The sequence below is a fragment of the Sminthopsis crassicaudata genome, chromosome 2 (assembly GCF_048593235.1).
Source record: "Sminthopsis crassicaudata isolate SCR6 chromosome 2, ASM4859323v1, whole genome shotgun sequence".
NCBI lineage: Eukaryota > Metazoa > Chordata > Mammalia > Dasyuromorphia > Dasyuridae > Sminthopsis > Sminthopsis crassicaudata.
In genome coordinates this window covers 96,014,259-96,037,917 of record NC_133618.1, presented here as the reverse complement: position 1 = coordinate 96,037,917, position 23,659 = coordinate 96,014,259, and the positions used below count along the sequence as shown (strand labels likewise).

Sequence of the window (23,659 nt, the reverse complement as noted above, 5' to 3'; positions counted from 1 at the left end):
CATCACAAACACACCATATACCAATACACACACACACATACCCTATATCACAGACACACCACACAATACACACATACCCTATACTATAAACACACAAACACCATATATACAAACACCACACCACAAATGTGCTATACACAAACACACCACACGATACATACTCCACACATACCACACACACATATCATACCACAAACATACCATACAACATACACATCACATCACAAACATACCATATACCACATACACACCCCACATACCACATACACATATAATACCATGCCACAAACATACCACACAACACACACACACCACATTACAAACATACCATACACCATATCCACACACCACATCACAAACACCTACACACACATACCACATAGCACCACACCACACCATACACACACACACACACACACACACACACACACACACACACACACACATACACACCTGTTCACTTGCTTGAAGTGAAATGGAATGAAGTAGGGCATTATTCCACTCCTTCAGAATGATGTATTACACTCCATTTGAGCAAATCAGGACAGATTAATCTTCCTCTTCTACTTATTGAAAGCCAGGCTTCTACTTATTGACTCTCTCCAAGTCATACTGTCTAAGTAGCTACCCCTCATATGTGTCTGTCCTATGATTTCTCTATATTCTTCCCTTAGTGATCTCATCACTTCCCATAGATTTAATTACTGTCATTGTGCTGATTCGCAAATCTACTCATCTTGCCCCAATTTCTCCTCTGATCTCATCTCACATCTCCAGCTGCCTTTCAGACATGTCCAGTAGACATCTTACATTCAATATGTCCACAACACCACATGACCCTTAACTTCTCATCCTCCTTTTTGACCTAGAAGTCATTCTGGTCTCCTCACTATTTCTCACCTCCCATATCCAACATTGAAAGTCAATAATGACACCAGCAGCGTTTTGGAAGTTAAACCCGATTTGAAGGCAGTCTCCATTACTGACTTGCTGTAACACTGTAGGCAAACCACAGGATCAAAGATTCATAAAATTTCAAGCTGGAAAGGACATTAAACATCATCTAATCCAATCTCATTTTACATATGAGGAAATGGAGGTACTAACCTAAGGTCACATGGGTTGTAAGTGGAAGAACCAGGATTAGAACTCAAGAGACATGATTTATCCCTATTCAGAGCCTCAGTTTCTTTAGCTGTCAAACAGAGATAAAAATGTTTGTATTACCTAACTCCCAAGATTGTTAGGAGAAGGGAGGCGGGCAGGGATGAAATCAAGAGGTCACATGGTATAGTTGATATAGTGTAGGACACCTTACCAAACATGTGTTCCTGTGTAAGTCATTTCTGTCTGAACCTCATTTTCCTCAACTATAAAATGACGGGGCTGGGCTTAATGACCCCCAAGGTCCATTTTGCTTCTATATCTGTGATCTTATGAAATTAGGTAATGGATATGGTAGTACTTTTTAAGGTACTATAGCTGCATGAGTTATCATAATCATATTATAAAAAATATAGCAAAAATGGTAAAAAAAAATTATGTACCACCCATCCATCTTCCTTTTTGCCCGATAAAAAGCACTACCTTATTAGAGGAAGAAGAAGAAAACAGGCATCTCTTACAAGCCTAACTTCAACATTTAGAGCAAAGTTTCTTGTTTATATATTTTTGAGAACTATTACAATATAATTGTTTTCCTGGATAATCCTGTGTATTTTCTTATGCATTTAAAAATATTATTCTGAGGTGTTCATAGACTTCACCAGACTGCCAAAGGGGTCTATGACACAATAAAGGTTAACAGCCCCCGCGTTAAAGGGTATCAGTAGCTTCCAGTTCTGGGCCTCCCCTTCATGGCCCCCAAACCCCAGCTAAGGAATGGAATTCTGGGGCTGGAATGGAATGTCTTCTGTAGAGACATTGCGTGCAGAGTTTTCCCAGGGCTGACGCAGATTCCCTTTTGCTGTGTATTGGAAGGGTCAAGGGTAGTGAGTGTGCAGCTGTGGAACAAGTCCTCCCTTCCTCTCTCCTTTCCTCCTTTCTTTCTTCCCTCCCGTGATCCCCTCCCTCCCCCAGGAAGAGGCTTCCAGCAGGACAGCCCTTTTTTTCCTGGTGTCTGCAGTGAATTTCTGAATGTAATCAAATGATTTCCTAGTGCTGGTCAAATGGGGTGAAACCAGCAGCAGTGATGGGGGGCCCCGCATTGGCCCCCTGGGAGTCTCTTGGTTCTCAAAAAACCCTTGGGTGTCTCCTCACTTTTTCCTGAAAGCTGAATCCACATTGAGAAATTGCAAATAGTTTATACAGGGAATGTTAGCTGCCCACATCTGAAAATATACACATCATTAAGCCATAAGTGCTTGCGTCTGGAGATAGAGAAAGGGAAAAAGTTTGGGGGCCTGACCTTTTGTCCATCGACCAAACTACTTTTAATTAGTGTGGAGCTGGCTAGTGGATGGAATGTTTTTGCAAACTGAAATATAGCACATGCTGATCGTGAGAGTGTGTATTACCCAAACAACACTGGAAATGATACACAATGAGTCAAAATCACCTCCATGTCTCCACAAGCCAGCAACAAGGCAGAACTGAGCATCATGAGGACCGAGCGTAACATGTAAAACTCTGCTGGTGATTCAGAAGATCTAGATTCCGCTCCTGACTCTGACACTAGCCATCTGTGTGACCCTGCACAGGTCACTTGCTCTCTCTGAGCCTCAGTTTATAAAAATTATGGGAATGGAAAAGACTTATTTCCAGAAATTCCAGCACAGCTCTGGGTTATTTGGTTGCTTAAACTCTAAAGGAAGGTGAGATGAGGACACTTGCTTTGCAGAGGTGGAAGGGATCTCAGAAGCCATCCAGCCCAACTCTAGCAGCTGAAAGGTTATCCTTGCTCTCATGGAGCAAGGCTCCCAAATGGAGTACAAGACCTTGCAGTTAGTTGATTCTCAGTAAAAACTTGTTAAGTTTAATTGAAAACATATAAACTACTGGTCTGTGTCATTTCCTGAGAGGTGAATTCCACAAGAAAAAGGAAAAAGAGAGCAGGATTGCACTGGATGCTTGAAAGAAGCAGTAGAGATATTGATTTCTCAACTGATACTGGGAAGGAATGGGTGCAGAAACTAGAGGCTGGGGGGCGAGATGGCCTAAAGATAAACTTTGCTCATTTCACAGTTGGACTGAAAGATGGCCTGGGGATGCACCTTCGTGTTAATTGGTCATTGGGTGCTTTTGGTCCTCTCCTTAATTCTGAGCAAGCTAAACAGAGATTGATAGGTACATTCAATAATAGCCTAGATTTCAATTAGCAAAATGTGTTCACTTTATGGCTTGTGTCTGTTTAGAATTTAATGGAGGAAGGGAGAATAATGGGTACCAGTAATATTAGAAACATGCTCTGAGTCTAAGATAAGCCATCAAAAATCCCTCCACTCTTACCTCCAGGATCAAATAAAAGCTCTGTTGGGCTTTTAAAGCTCTTCATGATTTGGCCCCTTCTTATCTCCAATATTCTTATTCTCTACTCTCTTCCACATACTCAACAATCCACTAACAGTAGCCTTCATTTTGTTCCTGGCATCCAGTATTCTTTTCTCCCCATTTCATCCATTTTTACTGGCTGACCTGTGTACCTGGAATTCTCTCCTTTCTGATCTCCACCATCTAGCTTCCTTGGCTTCTTTGTCAGCTAAAATTCTACCTTCTTCTGGAAGCCTTTCCTGGTCTTCCTTTGTTCCTTCCCTTGAGGTCATCTCTAATTTATCCTTCTCTGTCTTGTTTATATATAGTTGTTTGCTTTTGAAGAGCAAGGACTTGTTATTACTTAAAAAAAATATTTCCAGTGCTTAGCACAATGCCTATCACTCAATAAGCCCCTGATAAGGCTTGTTGACCTGACTGAAATTCTTCCATTTTTTTTTCATTCATCAAGCACTTTTTCTATCACCTGTGATATACCAAGCACTGGGGATTTGAAATTAAAAATGAAACAGCCCATGCCCTTAAGGAGCCTATGTTCTACTATGTAGATACAGCACATAAACAAATGACTATTCATGATCATTGAAAAAAAGAGAGATAAAACAATTAAAGAGAATTGAGGAAATTATCATGGGGTAAGTGGAATCTGAATTGAACTTTGAAAAAAGTTAAGGATTTAGAGTAGCAAGAGGGACCATGTCCCAGGGATTCAGAAAATCTTGGTGGACATGGAGGCACAAAGAGGCAGATGGATGCTGAATTTGGGGAGGAATAAGTAGATGCATTGGAATGTAGAATGTATGAAAGGGGGAGGGTTGAAATTGGAGCCAGATTGTAAAGAACCTTAAATGCCAAATTTTAAAAATTTGCATTTTATCCTAAAAACAATGAGGAATCACTGAAGATGCTTTCCTTTGCTTAGGTGGTCACCATGCTGTGTGGTTCCTTTGATAGTGGGCTGAACTGGTAATTAGATGCAAGGAGATTCCACAGAGACAGAAGCTCAGGAAGCTTCTTAGTGATTCTAGCTAATTCAGGAAATTATTTACTTTTTCCTCTTGCCAGTAATGTATCATGCTGAGAGAAAGGAGCCAGCCAGTGTGCACACAAATGCTGCCCCAGAGGCTACAGCACCATTGATTCGTTGTTTGAGAGCTGTGTTCCTGATTGATGGTTTAGCAATACATTATTTCAGCTGTGGGTTGGTCTTGTTCTATCAATAAGGCAGCAGAAAGCATCCTTTCGGCTGTTCAAGACTACAGCTGATGGGAATGGTGGGTAGTTTCCCTTGTCGAGGTGTGCATCATACTCTATGTAGACTGCTGGTTTTCTAACTAGAATGGTTGTTTGCTATCCCTCAAATCTCCACATATTATCTCCATCCTTCAAAACCTATTGCAAGCCCCATTTTCTCCACCAAGCCTTCTCTGACTACACTGATTCCTTCCTTTCTAAAACTCCTGGTCTAAGATTAGCGGTATCCTGCACTTGCTAAGAGCATTTAGCCTTTTGTTGTTCTGCAGTCACTTCATGTGAATTTATTTTGTATACAGGTCACCATTTGTTGGTATTCAGTCATCAGTCATGTCCAAATCATTATAACCCCATGTACCATAGCAAGTCAAGTATTGTCCATGAGGTTTTCTTGACAAAGATATTGGAGTGATTTGTGATTTCTTTCTCCAATCAGGTTATCTTAGACTCTATTGATAATAGGTCATATTTGAACAAAACCTTCACAGTTTCATTGGGCTTCAAATCTATTATCCCATTCTAGCCTCTCAGTATTCTCTAAGATATCTCCATTTACCAGTTCAGGATACTGAGGTGTGGACAATTTACTGGCTTAGTTAGGTCTAATACAGATTGGATTTAAGACTGAAACTCAGAATCTAATTTGAAGTCTCAAACTTTTTCACACCCAAAAATGGGATTCAATTCTACTCTGTGACATCTGAGTCAGAATAAAACACAGATTGCTTTTGATTAAAGACAAACCAGACTTTTCTGTAGGCAAAAATGCATGTATGGTTGAAAATCATCTACTTATCACCTATTTGGAATACTAAGAAAACATCTTCTCTCCAAAAACATATCTAATAACTTCCAGGAACCTTCCTTAGGATCTGCAATGTCTGACATTTGTTACACTCCCCATTTACACCTCATCACCATCATCCCCCCCCACATACTCATCTCCATTCCTGTTTGGGTTTATAGGCATTGAACCCCTGTTTAAAATGTAAGTATTGTTCAAGAGGGTAAATACATAGAGCTGTTATTAGCTATTTACATTTGAGTCTGCAGAAGAATATTAACACTCTAAAGTCAAAAGGGACCTCATCTCCTCATTTTAAAGAGTCACACAGAAGGTCCAGGACTAAATCTCAAGTCACTTGCCGTCTAGTCCAGTTTTCCTATCCTAACACTACATTGCTTGTGAGGAAGACAGGGACACAAGTCAGGCAGACTCTGAATAGAAAGCACATTGGCTGACAAGTCAGTGGTTGAAATACCATCTCTGATATCTTCATTTAATATGACCTTGGGAAGTCAGTCAACAAGCATTTATTTAGCATTTAATATGTACCAAGCATTTCATCATTTAACCTTGTTGGGTTTGTGTTTCCCTCCTGTAAAATGAGAAGGTTGGACAAGATAGCCTGTAAAGTCCTTTGAATCTGTGATCCTATAGGAGCGGGAGGGGAGGAAAAGATCTGGTGGGATTGAAAAGAAAGACTTTCTGCCTTTGGTAGTCCAGCTATATGTATGCCAGTTTAAAGTCTTTACTTCTCAGAATATTTTTCTACATTTCATAAACCCTGAGTTAAATAACCTGCTGTTGAATGTACACTTCCTTCTTATGACTTACTGTGAAAATCTTAAATTTCATATAGGTAATTTACAAATGAAAGTGAATAACCAAAACAATAAATGCAACATGCTAGCTATGAAGCTAAGAAAAAAATTAAATGTGCATATTTATCCTGTCCAACTTTAAAAAAGTATTTCTCAAAGTTTTACAGTAGTAAATAAAATATACTTAGAATAAGAACTTTTTTTTAACACTAATTTCTGTTTGGCTTCTGCTCATTTTATTTTCCTTAAAATTAATTACAGACTAAATGCTTTTACCCCCATATCCACAACCCAAATTACAAATGCTACAGTTTCCCAACTGTTTGGAAGGCAGCCAAACAGTAAAAATACTATACATAGTATGTGATCTACAAATATTTATTGAACATAGAATTTGTTATTCTACAGTGAAATTTCTTGGACTGGAAATCAATCCATCATTATTGTTCAATTGTTAATTTGGCATTTTGAAATAAAAGGCAACAAATAATAAAATAATTACTTTCTTAAAAAGTTAATTCTAGTTACTATACAACAGTTCTTGATAAAACAAACATATAATGCGTACACTATCTCACACGTATAACCAGATGAGGCACTGATAATTATTGAACAAAGAACCTGGCTTAATTTATTCAGACTTATGCAAATAAAATTTTATTTTTCCAATTTGAGAGAATTTTATTATCCCAAACTTAATTCTTTCATCTCTCTGGGCATAGAGTATTAATGAAAAACTGGTGCAAATAAAAATACAGTATTTAGACATAACATCTTTTTTTTCTGGGTTTACCATTTTTCTCACTATTCATATATTTCAAGTTTGCTATCAACTATAAGATGTTAGTTTACTATTTTAAAGCCAATTGCAAACTTTCAATTGTAGTGTAGTAATTTGGTAATTAAATAATACTATGAATAGTTTTATTCAAGAACATTTTGAGAATTTCTTATATTAAAGGCACTGGTATAGTATTTCCTTTTAGCTATAAGATAACATCAACAGCAAAAATATTGATAATACAGTTTGTAATTTGATTCTGCTGTCTTATAGGACAAGTTCCATCAGATGTAGTATCCTCACAATATGATCTGGCTATGTGCAAACCAGATCTATTCTTCTGCAGCACTCTTACAAATAACAATGCATTACTTTACCAAATATGTTATGGATCGTTCCTCTATAACTCCAGTCCATTAGTTGACATTCTGATTATAATCCATATCACCCAAAGTAGCAACTTTACATTCTTTTACTTCATCAACATTGAAACCAATCTTATCCTCATGGAGCTGATATGTCTCTATGATGAACAAATAGTATTTTTGAAAGAGGAAAAATTATTAGCACAATTGATGAATATGCTGGAAAAGTCCAAAAAGGTGTGCAATGTATACTCCCTGTGGCCCTCTCACCTTCACAAAAAGGAAGGTTGCAGGTTTTCTCATATCTACTCATTCAAATCCTGCTTGGTCCTTATAATTATGTTGCTTTCCTTGATGATTTCTTGGCGTGTGGCTGTTCTTTCCATTTATTCTCTTACAGTTTTCGTGTAGACTATTTTCTTGGCTCTGCTTACTTCACTCTGCATAAGTTTATAATATATTTCCATGCTTCTCTGCATTCATCATACACATTTTTATAGCACAATACTATTCTATTATATTCACGTACCACAATTTTTTTAGCCATTCCCAAATCAAAGCCATTTGATTTGTTTCTAATTCTTTGTTATCATTAAAAGTGCTGCTGTAAATATTTTGGTGTATATGGGACATTCTTCTTGTCAGCATCTTCCTGAGGATAGAACCCCAGCAATGGAGTCTCTTGTCAAAAGGAATGAACATTTTAGTTTGCATAATTCCAAATTGTTTTTCTGAGTAATTGTATCATCTCAGAGTTCCACCAACAATATATTATTTTGTCTGTTATTCCACAATTCTTCCAACATTGATGATGGCCATTTTTATCATCTTTGCCAATTTTTAGGGTGTGAAGTAAAAGAATTTCAGCTTTGTTTTGGTTTGAATTTCTTTATGTTAGTGATTTGGAATATTCTTTGTGGTAGTTGTGAATACATTGCAATCCTCCCTTTGAGAAGTATTTGTTCATGTCTTTCGATCACTTACCTATTGGGGAATGGCTGTTAGTTTTATATATGGTATTGTTTAGATACTTTAGATACTTAGATGCAAAGATTTTTTTTTCCTATTTGATGACATCTTTTGCTATCTAGGTATGTTAATTTTGCCTGTGCAAAAATTTTTCAGATTCATGAAAACAATTTCTATTTTATCTTTTGTAATTGTTTTTATCTCTTGTTTGGTTATGAATGCAACTCCTACCCATATCTGGGAGAGGTATATAATCTGCTTCTCTTCTAATTTTCTTATAGCATGATCTTTAATATCAAGATTTTGTATCCATTTAGAATACTTTATTTCAATAACACTTTCAATCTCAGCATCTAGAAGGGTGTTCTGCACTGAATATGTCCATAAATGTTTGCAGGAATGGGGGAAAATTAAAAAAGATAGGATCGAGTTAAAAGAAATGATAATGTATTTTAACACCTAAATACTGAGAATAGCTCAAGAGGCAAGAGCCATGCACAGAAGACATTGAGAAAAATTTTTTCTTAAAGGGAAGTTGTCTGGGAATACTAATTGTATTTTACATGGCAGTAGTAATTGTTATTTACCTTATTTTACTTTAGCTGCCTCTTTTCTTTCTCTCATAGTGGAGCCCTAGGTATGACCTTAGGGATGACCAGGCAGTCAGTCCCTATTTCCCAAGCCCGGCAGATATATTGCCTTCCCATTTCTCTCAACATCAGGTTTGCCTTAAAAGAATAATTAGGGATGTATGTTGAACTGCTAGATTCCTTCTCAAACTGGCCTTTTGGATCTTGTCTTGTAGAAACTGTCTTGTAGGGGTTTTCTAGTACTAATGATTATCCCTTACATATCACTTTGTCTTTGCTAAACTTATCTCATGTGATAAAAAATATTTTTTGGGGAGAGAGAGGGGAAAAAGTACAACTGATCTATATATTGACAAAGTTCAAAAACATGTGTAATATATAACACTTATGAATCTCCCACCTCTACAAAGGAGTCAGTTGAGAATGTCTTCATGTATCTTTTCATTCTGAGCTTTGTTTGATCTTTATAATATTGTTACATTTATTTTTGATTGGAGGGTGTGTGTTGTTGTTTTTTCCATTTATCTTCTTATAGTTACTGTATATATTGTTTTCTTGGCTCTGCTTACATCACTCTTCATCAATTCATATTTATTTTTCTGTGCTTATTGCACAATAGTATTCTTTAATCTTCATATACCTCGGTTTGTTTAGATATTCCCTGAATAATGGCCATCTACTTTTGTTTCAATTCTTAGCTATCTTCAAAAGATATTTTGTACTAGATGGGAACTATTTTTCTTATCTATAGCTTCTTTGGGAAGCCAAAATTTGGGAAGTAATGGAATCTCTAGTCTATTTACTTCATTTACATAATTTAAAATGTATTTACAAAGTAGCTGTGCCATTTATAGCTTTACCAACAATGTATATTATTTTCTCTTTCTTTCTACAATGTCTCCCATATTAACTGTTGCCATTTTATGTTGATTTTTGCCAATTTTCAAGTTGTGAGGGGGAACCTCAATGTTTTGATCTTCATTTCTCCTATTATTAGTGATGTGGAGCACTTTTTCATGTGGTTGTATTATATATATTATTAGGTCATTTCTGGCCATCAAGAGCCAAATTGTATAAGATTTCTTTGAACTCTACAGTAAATCTTATGCTTTGTATAAGCTATTTCCCAAAGACTGTGAGCCCAAAAGGAGACTATTCATTCCCCTTTCACACTGTACAAGCAGAATCATCCATTCCAGTGGTAGAAGGGTTTTTATGTTAGTCTATTTATATAACTGATTTTGCTGTATTTGAGGAAAATAATCTGATGCTTTCTTGTTCAATTAATGCTATATTCGTTTTTGAAAGGAAATGTCCTTTTGAATTTCTTGAGTCTCAGCTCTGTCTTTTCCCTTTCTCGTGTGTTTGAGACATTTTTTTTTTCAGTTCCAGATGTAAAACTGGGCAGCAGTTTTTTTATTCAAGCTAGCCAGGATATTGGCAAAGGTGTAATTTCCTGGACTGACTTGAAAGGGGGCTTGGTTCCATCAGTTTAATCACTTCATGTAATGCCAAAGGCTGAGTTTAACCCAATGGCTATTAAACCAAATGCATTCTTCTATGCTTGTTAATTCTGCTCATTAGGTCTTTAATGTGGGCAGAGCCTTTAAGAGCCATGTGCCAGATCCTTGGTTATAAGAATGGTTTCACCAATTCTGCTGCTATCTTGGTGACTTCATCTGTACAGCACAGCTCCCTGCCTTAATTCTAGGTCACCCTCTATGTTAGTTTAGAAGAAATAAATGGGAGGCTGGGGAGGAGTGGGAAAAAAAAAACACTGGCCTTTTTCAATAATCACATTACAAGTAATGTCCATTAAGGTCTACATACCAGAAACCAAAATCAGAAAGCAGTACTGGTTATTAATGTGATGCTGAAGAGTAAAAACTGGCTGAGGTGCTGAAATTGCATAGTTGGAAGTGAGGAGAATAGTAAAGAAACAAGATTCATAAGGCAAGAACAAAATTGATAAGACTATTTCAATTAGAGAACCAAAGCCAATGTCACATTGACTTTTTTTAGCTTGTTTCCTTCTTTGTAATAAAACTAGCTCTTTATAGCTTACAGAGGGCATTCTACATGGCATTCCTGTGATAGCAATTTTTCCATTTTACAGAAGTGATTGAGGCTCAGAGAAGTTAAAAACTGATCTGTGGTCACATAGCTCTGAAATTTTAGATATAAGCTTCAAACCCAAATTTTCTGGCATTCTAAACTCAGCTTTTACTTGTGAACCACCTGTTTTGTGGATTGTACTCCCACACATCCACTTCTGAATATCTACTCTTTCTGCCATCATATCACATCTGATCCCACAAAATTAAAAGAGCTGACATTTCTATTGCTGTTTAAGATTTGTAAGGCACTTGATGTATATTATCCCATTTGAGATGCTCCTGGCTTCCCCCTCACCTCATCCCACCCACTCACTCAGAAACAAAAGTGAGTTTTCAAAAGCTTTCATAGTAATTAAGGTAAAGCAGATTTAAAAAAAAAACTTAAAGCTCACAAAGAATATAGACACATCAAGTTAGAGAACATTCTAATATACTATCTACCCTTAGTCTAAAAGAGCTCTAATCTGGTTCAAGCATGGCTAGCCTTTCTACCTAAACTTGTTCTCCTGCAATTCTTGGCAACTAGTCTAGTTCCTACATTGTCAGTTAATAAATATTAATTAAGTGCCTACTATGTGACAAGTTACAGCTAAAAATCAGTTCTTTAGTGGTTCTTTTCGTTAAATCTCATGCCATTTTTGACCCCTTCTGCAGTTTTCTGGAACCAGTGCTCCTAGAGATCACACCACAACATGGTTCTATCCATTTCTCCTAAGTGATAGATGTATTGTCCTTTTCCACCAACCAAGGAAACATAACCAGTTTACATTACAGGATATGTGTATGTGGGAGAGAGATAATACACAATGTATAGCACTTTATATAATCTAAGTCTGATTTTTTTTTTTTAAGACTAAGGCTGAATTAAAGAAAAAGTGTGCTCTGAATGTTTGTGTTGTTGTGGTTTTGTTGTTATTGTTGTTTTTACCAAGACTTAGAACAGTATATGGCACATAGTAGGTGCTTAATGAATGTTTTCTGAATTAATATAACCAAAAATTCTACTGTATTTCTCATGAATTTTTAAATAAGAATGATGTAATATAGAAACATGCAATGTCAGATCTGGAATGAATGCTAGAGATCATTTAGTCTAACTCCCTCATTCATTGATGAAAAAACAGGCTCAGATGCAAAACAAAGTACTCAAGTTCCCCCAACTACTATGTATGTGAACTTAAACTGGAAATACAGGCTCAGGATGACTAGGATAGTATCATTTGTACTGTACTACACTGCATTGAAAACTATCATAATGGGCTTCTCTCTCTCTCTCTCTCTCTCTCTCTCTCTCTCTCTCACTCTTTCTCTCTCTCTCTGTCTCTCTCTCTCTCTCTATCTCACTATTTCTCTCATATAAATATTATTCATTCAATTTCCACTTCCAGTAATGAAAGAGTAATTTCTTCACTGGGACCCTAAGTTAGACAAATCAACACATTGGGCATGTCTGACACCTCGTTCTACACCTGTAGGCTGCTACCTTTCTGCCAGAAGGCAAAAATGCATCACTGTCAGTCCTCTAAAGTTATATTTGGGTACTATCTTCTTCTACTTTTCTATTCTTCTAATCCATTTGATGAAAACAAGAAATATGTATGCTTCACCTATAACATGAGGAAGTCAAACCAAATGATTTCTAAGCTCTTTTACAGTTTTGAAAGAAAAAAAAATCATGAGTTTCAATCAAAACAATTTTTGGCTAAAAAATAATAGTGTGGTTATCTATCTATCTATACATTTATGTACATACATATGTATAGATATATACATATAAACATATAATATATAATATATACATACTACATATATATATATACTATATATATTTAAATAAAATTCTACATCTCTAAAAGCAAAAATAGCAGATGAAATAAATTATTACTTTTAGTTCTTTTTTCCCTCAGGAATATTATACTTTTCCACCTTGTTAATAATGAAAGCTTACATTTACAGTTCCAAAAACCTTCCTCCACACATTTTCTCATTTGCACGTCAAAATGATTTTGTGAGGCAGGCCATGCAGGTCTATTATTGCAATTATCTAGCTAAGGAGAATGAGCCTTGAAGAGATGAAATGATTTGTGAAGGCATATTGCTATAAAGGGACAGAATGGAAATTTGGATCCAGTTTTCCTGATTCCCAAAGCCTAGTTCATACCATAATGCCTCATTCTTCTGCAACTAAAGTTAAGATAGAGGTTCTTTAGATAAGATAGCCTAGAATGGTGGTAGGCTAGAAGAAGAAAGAATTCTCAAGGACAGAACATGATACCATATAAGAAAGAAGGAGAGATTCTGGAGGGCTTCCTATTCAGGGGCTCAGGCATGATATAGTAGCTTGGAGAGAAAGAGTTAACAATAAAAGATCAGTTGTTATAGAATATATTTGCATAAACAAATCTTATGTCCATTTTATTAAGTAGAATTAATTCAATTCATCCCCCAAAGTGCCTTTCCAGAAATCATGTATCCCCCTTATTTGTTTGAAGTGGGATTTAGCATGAATCTGTGGAAGGAAGGGAAGAAAGAATGAAGGGAGGAGGGAAGAGAGGAAATGAAGGGAGGAAAAGAAAAAAGGGAGGAAGAAAAGAAGGAAAAAGAAAGAAAGAAAACCCTTGTCAAATATACATTCAGGCAAAACAGATTCCCATATTGGCCACACCAAAAAATGTGCATCTAATTTGTGTCTTGAGTTCCTTCCCTCTCTTTCAATAGATGGTAGCATTCTTTACCATTGATTAAAGGTGAATTTTTCAGCAATAATAATTAGTTATAATAGCTAGTGTTTATATAGTGCTTTGTTTGTTTATTTTGCAAAACATTTTACTAATATTATTTCATTTTATCCTTACTACAATTCTGGGGGGGGTGTAATAATAACATTAACAGTAGCTAACATTTACATAGAACTATGTGCCAGTCACTGTGCTAAGTGTATTACCTTATTATCTCATTTGATTCTCACAACAATCCTGCGCACTTGATGCTATTATTATCCCCATTTTACCAACAGTGAAATTGAGGCATAGAAAAGTTGTGACTTTGCAAGGATCATACAACTAGTAGGTGTTTGAAACTGAATTTCAATTTGGATCTTCCTGAGTCTGGGTCCAGGGTTCTATCTATTGTGCTACTTAGCTGATTAGGTAGAATTATAGGATATAAATGTAATGCCCTAGAAAATAAGGAAAACTGATCCTAATAACTCATTTCAAAGGTTATCCAGGTCTGAGAACTCTCTTCTCTTTTTTTTGAGTGGTTTTTGCTGCTTCGTGTGCCTTCATCAGAAGTCAAGCCAGGACAATTGGAGAAAGATAAACTTGAAGCCAGTTGGATCTTCATCCTAATCTACCACTTAAGAGAGGAAAGGAAGCAGAGAGCTCAAAGGAATCTGGGAAAGAGGCAAGAGGAAGGATGATAGATGTCCCTCCTCCTTGAACATCTGCTCAGCCAGAATGCTCTTCTGCAAAAATTAAACCTTCCTTTTTTGCTGAGGGAGGGGGAAGGGCATAGCCAGACCTAAGCTTTAGAAAAATGACTTTGTTAACTATAAGGTACCTGACCTGGAGAAAGAAGTGAGGTAGGAAGGCCCAGTTTCTGCACTAACCCAGATGAGAGGTGTTTAGGGTTAGAATTCAGACATTGGCCATGTGAGTAGAGAGAGGGGATGCTCACCAGAGACGGAGGAGCGGTTGATTCAGCAAACCTTGGCACCCAATATAGAAATAAGAGTGAAGAGGGGAGAAAGGACTATAAAGGTATAAATCCAAATGACATGAGTAGATAAGGCCCTTGACCAAAATATGGAAAATAAGAAAAAAAGAAGGAAAAGATAATGAATTCTGTTTTGGATAAATGGAGTTTGAGCTAGCCATGGGACTTCCACTTGGAAAATTGATGGTGGGATACTAGAGCTCAGAAAACACACTAGGGTTATATGACAAAGGTGCTTCAAAAGTCTTAGGAGATAATTAAGCTAGTAAAGTTTAATTATTGTATTAATGATTATATTACATGCCATATATTAATATTATATTAAACTTTATATTAACATTGCACTTAGATTTATGAGACATACTGTATTTCTATAGAGGTCATCTATAGATGTTGATAAATACTCATGGGCCCTGATAAAAGAAGTGAGAAAAAGGCTTGAGGACAAACAAAGCCTTGGGATATACCCAGAGATAGGTGACATGTTATAGATGGATAGCGCATTTATTAAGTATTTATTATGTGTCACACACTGTGCTAAGTCTGAGGATATCAAAATAAAAATTTAAAACAACCTCTATTCCCAAGAACTTCACATTCTGATAGGGAAGATGGAACATAAAGGTATATTGGAAAATGGAAGTGAGGGGAAGGAAGGAGGGTACTCATGAGGGGGCTAGGCAATAAGGTGGAAGTAGAGTAGTTCCTATTGAAATTGAAAACAGCATGACTGGACCTTCTCATGACATGGAGGTTCCAGGTAAGTATTCAGCATTGAGTAGGCATCAGGGTGGAGTCATCCCCAAGGGGACTGAGCAGTCAGTGTGTAGGTGGAGCAGACCAGAGAATGAGCCAAGAATGATCTGGAAGTAGATGAGATCAGAGATGACAGTCAAGCAAAAGAGACTGAGGAATTAGATAGAGAACCAAGAGAAGTCATTAGTCACGAAAACTTAGAGAGAAGGGAGTATTCAGAAGAAATGGATGGTCAACAGTTTCAAATGTTACTTAAAAATATCAAAGAAAATAGGGATTATTTTTGATCTGGGCAGGTCAAGGAAGCTATCGTAGAAGTAAACTTGAGTTGAGTCTTGAAGGAGGTCAAAGTTGTCAAAGGCTGAGATTGAGAGCAAGTGTTTAATCTAGACATGTAGATACACATGCAAATGATTGGAGGTGGGAGATGACAAGATGAAACAAGTAGCCCAATTTATCTAGAAAAAGGAGTTCTTAGTCTTAGATGGATCCCTTAGGCAGTCTGGTGAAATCTGTAGATTTATTCTTTTAATAATAATGCCTTTAAATGCATAAAATAAAATTATGGGATGACAAAGGAAAACAATTATTCTGAAATAGAGTTATCAAAATATTTAAACATGAATAAATTCACAGATCTGAGGATAAGAATCCCTCCTCTAGAGGAATGGACTGAGGGAAAGTGACTACAATGGAAAGAATGCTAAGAAGATGGGTTGAAGACAGGTTGGGGAGGCAAAGTGGAGCTCTCTGCTGCATAGCAAGCTAGGATTTGTGATGACAACCAGTGATCCAGCTATAGAAACTTTATTTTCAGCTAGTCCAAAATCTGGGCTAAATACCAATTACTTTCCTAGAAAGTTCCTATTCTCCAGCCTTCTACCCAAGGACCCAGCTAACAGCATGCTACACACTTTTTTTCTGCCTTCATAATACAGGTCTGAAAGGGAATAATAATATTGAAAGCTCAATTTCAGGCTAGTTTCTAAGTGAATAAGACATAAGAGGCTTGAACCACCAGCATCATTTCTTGCTTGATTGAATGGAGTCTATGAGGGACAAGGAACTATAAAGTGAGAAAAGAAATTAAATAAGGAATGGTATTGGGATCTCTTCACCTACACCCTTTCCTCCTTTCTTAGATTTCTTTCAGGACTGTCTACTAATTTCATCCCCAGTCTTTAAACTCCAGATGACTTATTAAACTTTTCTCTGATGACCTTTCCCTATTGCCCATAGAACTTCTAACTATAGAATATGGAAAAGTGGAAAGAAATTTGGGTTCTACTCTTGTCTCAGTCACAAACTCATTATGTGACCTTGGACAAATAGCTTCACCCTATAGATTTTAATCTCCTAATCATCTGAGGTGGGGATAGCAGTGAGGGAGGCTGTGACTCTGAAAGTTGCTACTAAAGCTCATCACCATGGAAAGGCCCCAGGGAGGAAGGGCAGGAGGAAAGGAAGGAAGCTGGATACTTGTTCAGGACTATGGGAAATGGAAGATGAGCCCTTATTTCAATTACAGAGAAAATGCTGAGTTCACACAATTGGCTATTCCTGTGAACACAAAAATTAAAATTCTCCTATGAAACCCCCAAGTGAGCCTCAACATTATAATCAGTGCAATATTCACATTTCAATAGCATGGAACTGAAAGGAAAATGTTTAGATGAAATCAACATTCTTTGAGGATGGAGATTTGTCTCTGCCTCACCCACCCACCCCAATTATCACTTTAATTTATTAAAAAAAAGTCTGATTATGTCATAGTCCATGAGTCAGCTTCCCCAAACATCTGGATGAAAGTGAATAAGTGGGACTCCTGCTTCTTCTCCCTCAAGCTGACTCCATTGGCCATTGGCAGCATCCAAGGAGAATCACTTAAAGGGCAAAGTGGGGACTTACTTGGGGTCCCACTGTTAATAAGCAGCAGAGTAAAAACAAGGGTCCAATTCTCCTTAGCATTAGGCTCTTTCCAGTGTACCTTAAGCATTACCCATGGCATCTGAAAATTGAAATGATATTCAGTTTCTGAGTAGCACCTGGATTTTTCTTTTTGAAACCCACATCAGATGATTCAATCCCAAAATAATGATTTAAAAAATTCCTTATCTTTGTACCAAAATGTACCACTTTCAAAGCATGACATTGTTAAGAATTGGCCTTTGGATCTCCATGGGAAATTTTTGTTTCCAGAAAGCTTGTTCACTCTGTTATTTCCTTCCACCAACTTTTCTCCTCCATTTTCTCTTTATCACAGTCCCCAGCATATGTCACTGAAGTCAGCCAAGACCTGATCCACCAAACGAAGGAAAAACTTGAACTGAGACCTTGCAAAGAACTCTTTTCTCACTGTGCAAAGTAAGTACTCCCTATGAGCTCCACTTTCACCAATTTTGCACCCTCTTCCCAATTGCTTTATATGTGCCTCTTCCAATCTAGGGACATCAAAGACTGCCAGCAACTTTCAGATATAAAACCTGGTATAATATTATGCATGTAGCAAAAAGATAGAGATGGAGATGGAGACTTTTGAGAATGGAAATAAGATGAGATAAAGCTCAGGCTGCCTGAAATATATTGTGGGTATCAAGATTGTTCCAGAGGTATGAATAGGAAGAAGCACTTCTATTCCATACTATGAGGTGTACATTCAATTCCTTGGTGTCTCAGGTATTCACCAAAGGTCCCAGCCAAGCAAACTAAGCCATAGTCTCCATACTATGTGAAAAGAGATACAAAAGGTGGCAAGTCCAAAGAAAACATCTCTGTTTCAGAGTGAATAAAAATTAAGAGGCTCTACAGTCCATTTCGACAGAGGAATGTGCAAAGTTTGCTCTGCCTGGTTTTCCCAGAAAACCTTTAATGGAATGGAGTTTCTTTTTCCCTTCCCCTTCCCCCAGTCTCCTCCTGTCCTGAGTACTTCAAAAGCCATCAGTCTTTCCTAGAACAGGAGAAGGGGCTCTTTCTTTGCATTATTTCATCTCTTTGTCTTATGTTGCCTTAGTGAGGGCAGCTCTACTGGGCTGCTCCCCAGAAGGAGCCAAAGACGCATTTTGCATTCCAAACACTGAACTTGCTTGCTTGATGCCAGGTGTTCATAAACTCTGTGCGTGTATGTGTGTGTGTGTGCGTGTGTGTTCCCACATACTTGAGTGCTCCCTCATGAGCACACCCAGACATACATTCCCTCAAACCCCCCAAAGGCATGATTGTCCCCTTTGGGCTCATGCCCTCATTCTGAGCACATTTTGTCCCGTCTCAGATGATGTAATGGGATTTGAGAAGACAGGCTTTCATGTCATTCTTCACTCTGGCTCCCACTCCAGAGTGCTTCCAGCTACTCTCCACCCTGTTGGGACTGCAGCCTATCGCAGGCATTCCCCTTCTCCTTTCCTCTGTGTGCAGTATTATGAGGCCCTAATGTAAAAAGGAGAGGAAGCTGGGTGGATAGAGGGCTGCTCCTGGAGTTAGGAAGAACAGAGTTCAAATCTAGTTTCAGACATTTACTAACTGGATAACCCTGGACAAATTATTTCACTTCAGTTTGCCAGAATCCACTAGAGAAGAAAATGGGATATTATTTCAATAACTTTGCCCACAAAGCTCCATGGATCACATTGGTACACTGTGGTCCAGAAGGTCATAAAGAGTCAGAAACAATTGAATAACTGAACAATTGAATGACTGACCAACAACAATGTGATAGGATCACTGGACAATGACAGCTTTCTAGAGTTGACCCTAAGTAGAGAGAGCTTAATGGCTGGTTAGGTAGGAAAGAGAAAAATCCTGTAGCTGTTCTCAGTGTCATGATCTGAGAGCTTGGATCATCCAATTGTGTGGCCCTCATACTTGTGTGAATTAGGTTAGGTGTGTGAAGTGCTGGTACTGGAGAAAGCAGCAATTAGAGCTTTCATAGCTTTGGAATATGGCAATTATTGGGTAGCCAAGGGTCAAAGTTTTGTCTGGGCTCTTAAAGAGATTGGTCAGTGGAAGGGGGGATGAAATCAATCAGATCCTCAGGCAGGTAAGGGCAGTCGTCACCACAGCATAACCATATGGATTCTGTGTGTAATGAGGGTGATACAAACTTATTATGGGTAGTGTTACTGAAATACACCATTGGAAAAGCATCTATATACTCTGCCATAGTATCCTAACTTTCTGTCTTCCTCTCTCCTTCACCTTCTTTCTCCATATATGTATGTATATGTGTGTATAAATTATATATATATATATATATACACGCATATACATGCATACATATATGTGTTTACACACACACACATAGATATGTACATATATTTATGTAGATGAACACATTTTACCCTCCTTCTGCCTCAGCCAAGGTCAGCTCTGATAGCTCTGGGTGTCTGGGAACATAGGAAGGATGAATGAGTGACAAAAAGCTAACTTGTGACTAGAGTTGGGGGTGGAGGGACTGATGAAAGCTCTGGACAAGCTGCAACCTCGTCGGGTTAAGAATAACTGAATGCATGGAGAGGAGTGGAGTTGCAGCCAGAATGGAGAATGACATCAAGACCCATTTCCCTAATCTCCATTACATCATCTAGGGCAGGACAAAATGTCCTCAAACAGAGGCCTCCAGTTTGTTTGAAACAATCCTGCCTTTGGAGAGTTGTGTGTGTGTGTGTGTGTGTGTGTGTGTGTGTGTGTGTGTGTGTGTGTGTGAGAGAGTGAGAGAGAGAGAGAGAGAGAGAGAGAGAGAGATCTGGTTTATGAACACCTAGCTTGAAACAAGCTAATTCAGTAATTGGGATAAAAAAACCAAATATATAGAAAAGCACTTGTATACATTTTGTAAAGTTATGTTTGTCTTCAGATATACAAGTCTTTCATCTGGATATAGATAAATAATACTAAATAATTGTGGCATTTGAATATAAGATTATTCATACACACACTCATATATATATATACATATATATATATATATATCAGATTATAGATTTAGAGCTATAAGTGACCTAAAAGATCATCTATCTAATCCAATCATTCCATCTTGCAGCTGAAGACATTGAGACCCAGAGTGATAAAGTGACTGTGACTTCACCATTGTGACATAGAAATAATAGATTGTGTATCATATATGTAAAATTTATCTACACTGTGCCTTTCTTTTTCTTGGTGGCCCATTCTGGGTTGACCTAATTTAAGGCTGAATTTGTTTAAAAGGGATTATTTAAACAACTCATCCAATGTACATTGCATAAAGAGACGTTCCAATAAATATTCACTTTCTTCCCTGGGTTCACATAGTTTTCATCAGCATTTATTTGTAGGGAAACAGTCTTGGACTGTCAATCTGAGGTATGGACCTAATCATCTCTTTTGGAATTCACTAGACTAGTATTTTCCAATGTAAATTATCTTCCTGTAAGATGTTAAGACAGATGGACTCTGTCTTTACTCCAGTTGGGTGACAGAAGCATGCAATAAATGCATGTCTTAACCCAAATCTCCTGCAGACTTAGGAACCCAGTTCACAATAGAATTCAGGTTCTTATCTCCCCCATCTTAAGAGAAATTCATCTTCTGAATTTCTTAGAAACCTCCACAGCTATTTGATTTGTACATGTGTACAGTTGTAAGTAAAATGGCACAGAGATTTGTCTCCTAGCCTTTGTATGGGAAAACCCCACCTTTTGTATGACACATCTAACTGACCTTTATGTCAAAGATATTCAATTATATTCTTCAGTCTAGACTATTTTCACCTTTTCTTGACACAACTTCCAACCCCTAACATCATTACCCAAATCGAACTTCTTACCCTTTACCCCTTGAACCTGTAAAACTTCTTTTTGTGTGTTTGATTCTATGTTTCCTTTTGCTTAGAATGTTTTCTCTACCCTTTTTCACCCATTGTCATCTATCTTTTCAAGTCCAACTCAAGGTTACCTTTTTATGAAGCCTTTCCTGATACCTCTGTTAGTAGTAATCTCCCTCATATCACATAGTCCTTTATTTTGTAATAATTTACAATTCACTGATGCTCTTATGCTATAACATAATATTGTATATTAGGGTTGTTAGTGCTTTTCCCTTCAAAATAATGATTGTTGACTTTTATACAGTACTTTAAAATTTCCAAAATCAATAAGCCAAATCAAAAACAAGCAGTCATTAAGTATTTACTATGTGCTAAGTGCTGGTGACATAAAAAGAAGCAAAAGGAAAGAGAAATTCTGCCTTCAAGGAGAATACAATCTAATGGGATAAGACAATACATAAAAAAGCTAGAAAATCTGGTGATGTAGAAGTAATGCCCATGTGGAATCATGATGGTGAAACTTGAAGAGTGAGAAGCTGTGAGAGGACTGAAGGATGGCCAGCCTCCATTCTTCTTCAGCATGGAGATTCCAGGGAGAACTCACTGATGAGAGAAGGGAAATGCAGGGGTGAAGGGATTTTTCTTAGATAAGAAAGCAACCGAGAGGTGGGAATAAAGAGGATTCACATTGCCTTTGATCCTCTATTACATAAAGTCCATAATGACAAGAATAAATCAATATCTAAATTTTGTATCACTCCCAATACCTAGCACAGTGCCTTCTACCCAATAAATTCTGAATGTTATTTGTTTTTATATATTTGTATATTTATTATATGTATATATAATATATATTTATAGAATTCTATATATTTATAAATTACATTATATATAAATATACATGCATATATATTTATATTTCCATTCCCCCATCTCAAGATGCCAATTGTCTTCTGGCAACAGTTCCATGCACTGGTATAAGTCATTTCTACACTGAACATTGTCAGTGTAGAACACTGCTGACTTATGAGTCAGCACCTTCAGCTGCCTTGTACAAAGCTGCTGTTATGCCTCTGCAACTCGGATAAGCCCCCATGTTTTCTCAGAGCACCCTCTTGTTCTACCTGCTTTTTCCCAGCTGTCTACCCACAACTGGGTCATGTTGTTTGAGGTTGGGCTTCAGGGTATCCTCAAGGACTTCAAGGTGTTCTCTTGACTGCTTTGTGAGTATTTTGCTTCAACCCACCACAGATACTAGCACCAAGCATACCTTTAAATGCAAAACAATTAAAAAGAAAGCCACAATCCCAGTAGAGAAATACTAAGGGTTGGTTTGCAGGACTAGTATTTATTCTGACTGCAACAATTTACTCCCAAAGCAGTGCTGGAGTTCCCTGAGAACTCTCCCCATTCCCAGTGTTTGTGATCCTCTGATTTCCTTTCTGTGTTGACACATTTACAGACAAATCTCACCACCAGCCATGGGTACATTCCTTCTTATATTGTTCCCAGGGTTTCTGCAGGATATAGTGGAGAGAGTGTTAGATTTGGAATCAGTTTAATTGAATTTGAATCCTGGCTCTGTCACCTGTTATCTATGTTAGCTTGGACAAAACATTCAGCCTCTTTGGGCCTTAGTTTTCTCATCTGCAAAATGAGGAGTGCCTAGATTAGGGTATTTTATACTTTTTTGTACTATGACCCTCTCTCACCCAAGAAATTTTTATATGATCCCTGATATGTAGATAAATAAAATAATATGCAAATCAAACATTTCCTGATGAGAAATCGCATTATCACAACCTCCATATTCAGTGGATCTAAATAACCTTGAAGATCCCTTGCACCTGTAAATCACTGTCCCTGTATGTTCCTTCTCCAAAAATGTGTCAATAGACAAGCCCCCTGAATGTTAAGGTACTTAAATTATCCCCGACCCATTGCAAGCTCTGGATAATAAAACTGTGTCTTTTTTCATGAGATAGATCTGTCCTTGACTACCTAAGTGGAGAGCCATTCCAAGAATACCTGGAGAGCATGTATTTTGACAGGTTTCTCCAATGGAAGTGGTTGGAAAGGTAAGTCTTTGAACTGTGTGGTGTGTATGTGTGTGTGGGGGGGTGTTTAAACATGCTCACACATATTTTATGGGGGTCATTTGAGCATCCAATAAGAATTCAAATCTCTGAATCTGGGTGTTTAATTTCACAAATATT

General features: G+C 37.4%; 1 protein-coding gene across 3 annotated transcripts in view; it reads left to right on the top strand.

Moving 5' to 3' along the window:
- Positions 1-23,659, top strand: part of GRK5 (G protein-coupled receptor kinase 5) — a 309,334-nt gene that overhangs the window by 239,291 nt on the left and 46,384 nt on the right. For all 3 annotated transcript variants that reach the window (XM_074286872.1, XM_074286871.1, XM_074286873.1), the window contains exons 5-6: positions 17,907-18,007; positions 23,429-23,521. In XM_074286872.1, coding sequence (XP_074142973.1) covers positions 17,907-18,007; positions 23,429-23,521 — 194 coding nt within the window. The remainder of the gene's footprint in view (positions 1-17,906; positions 18,008-23,428; positions 23,522-23,659) is intronic.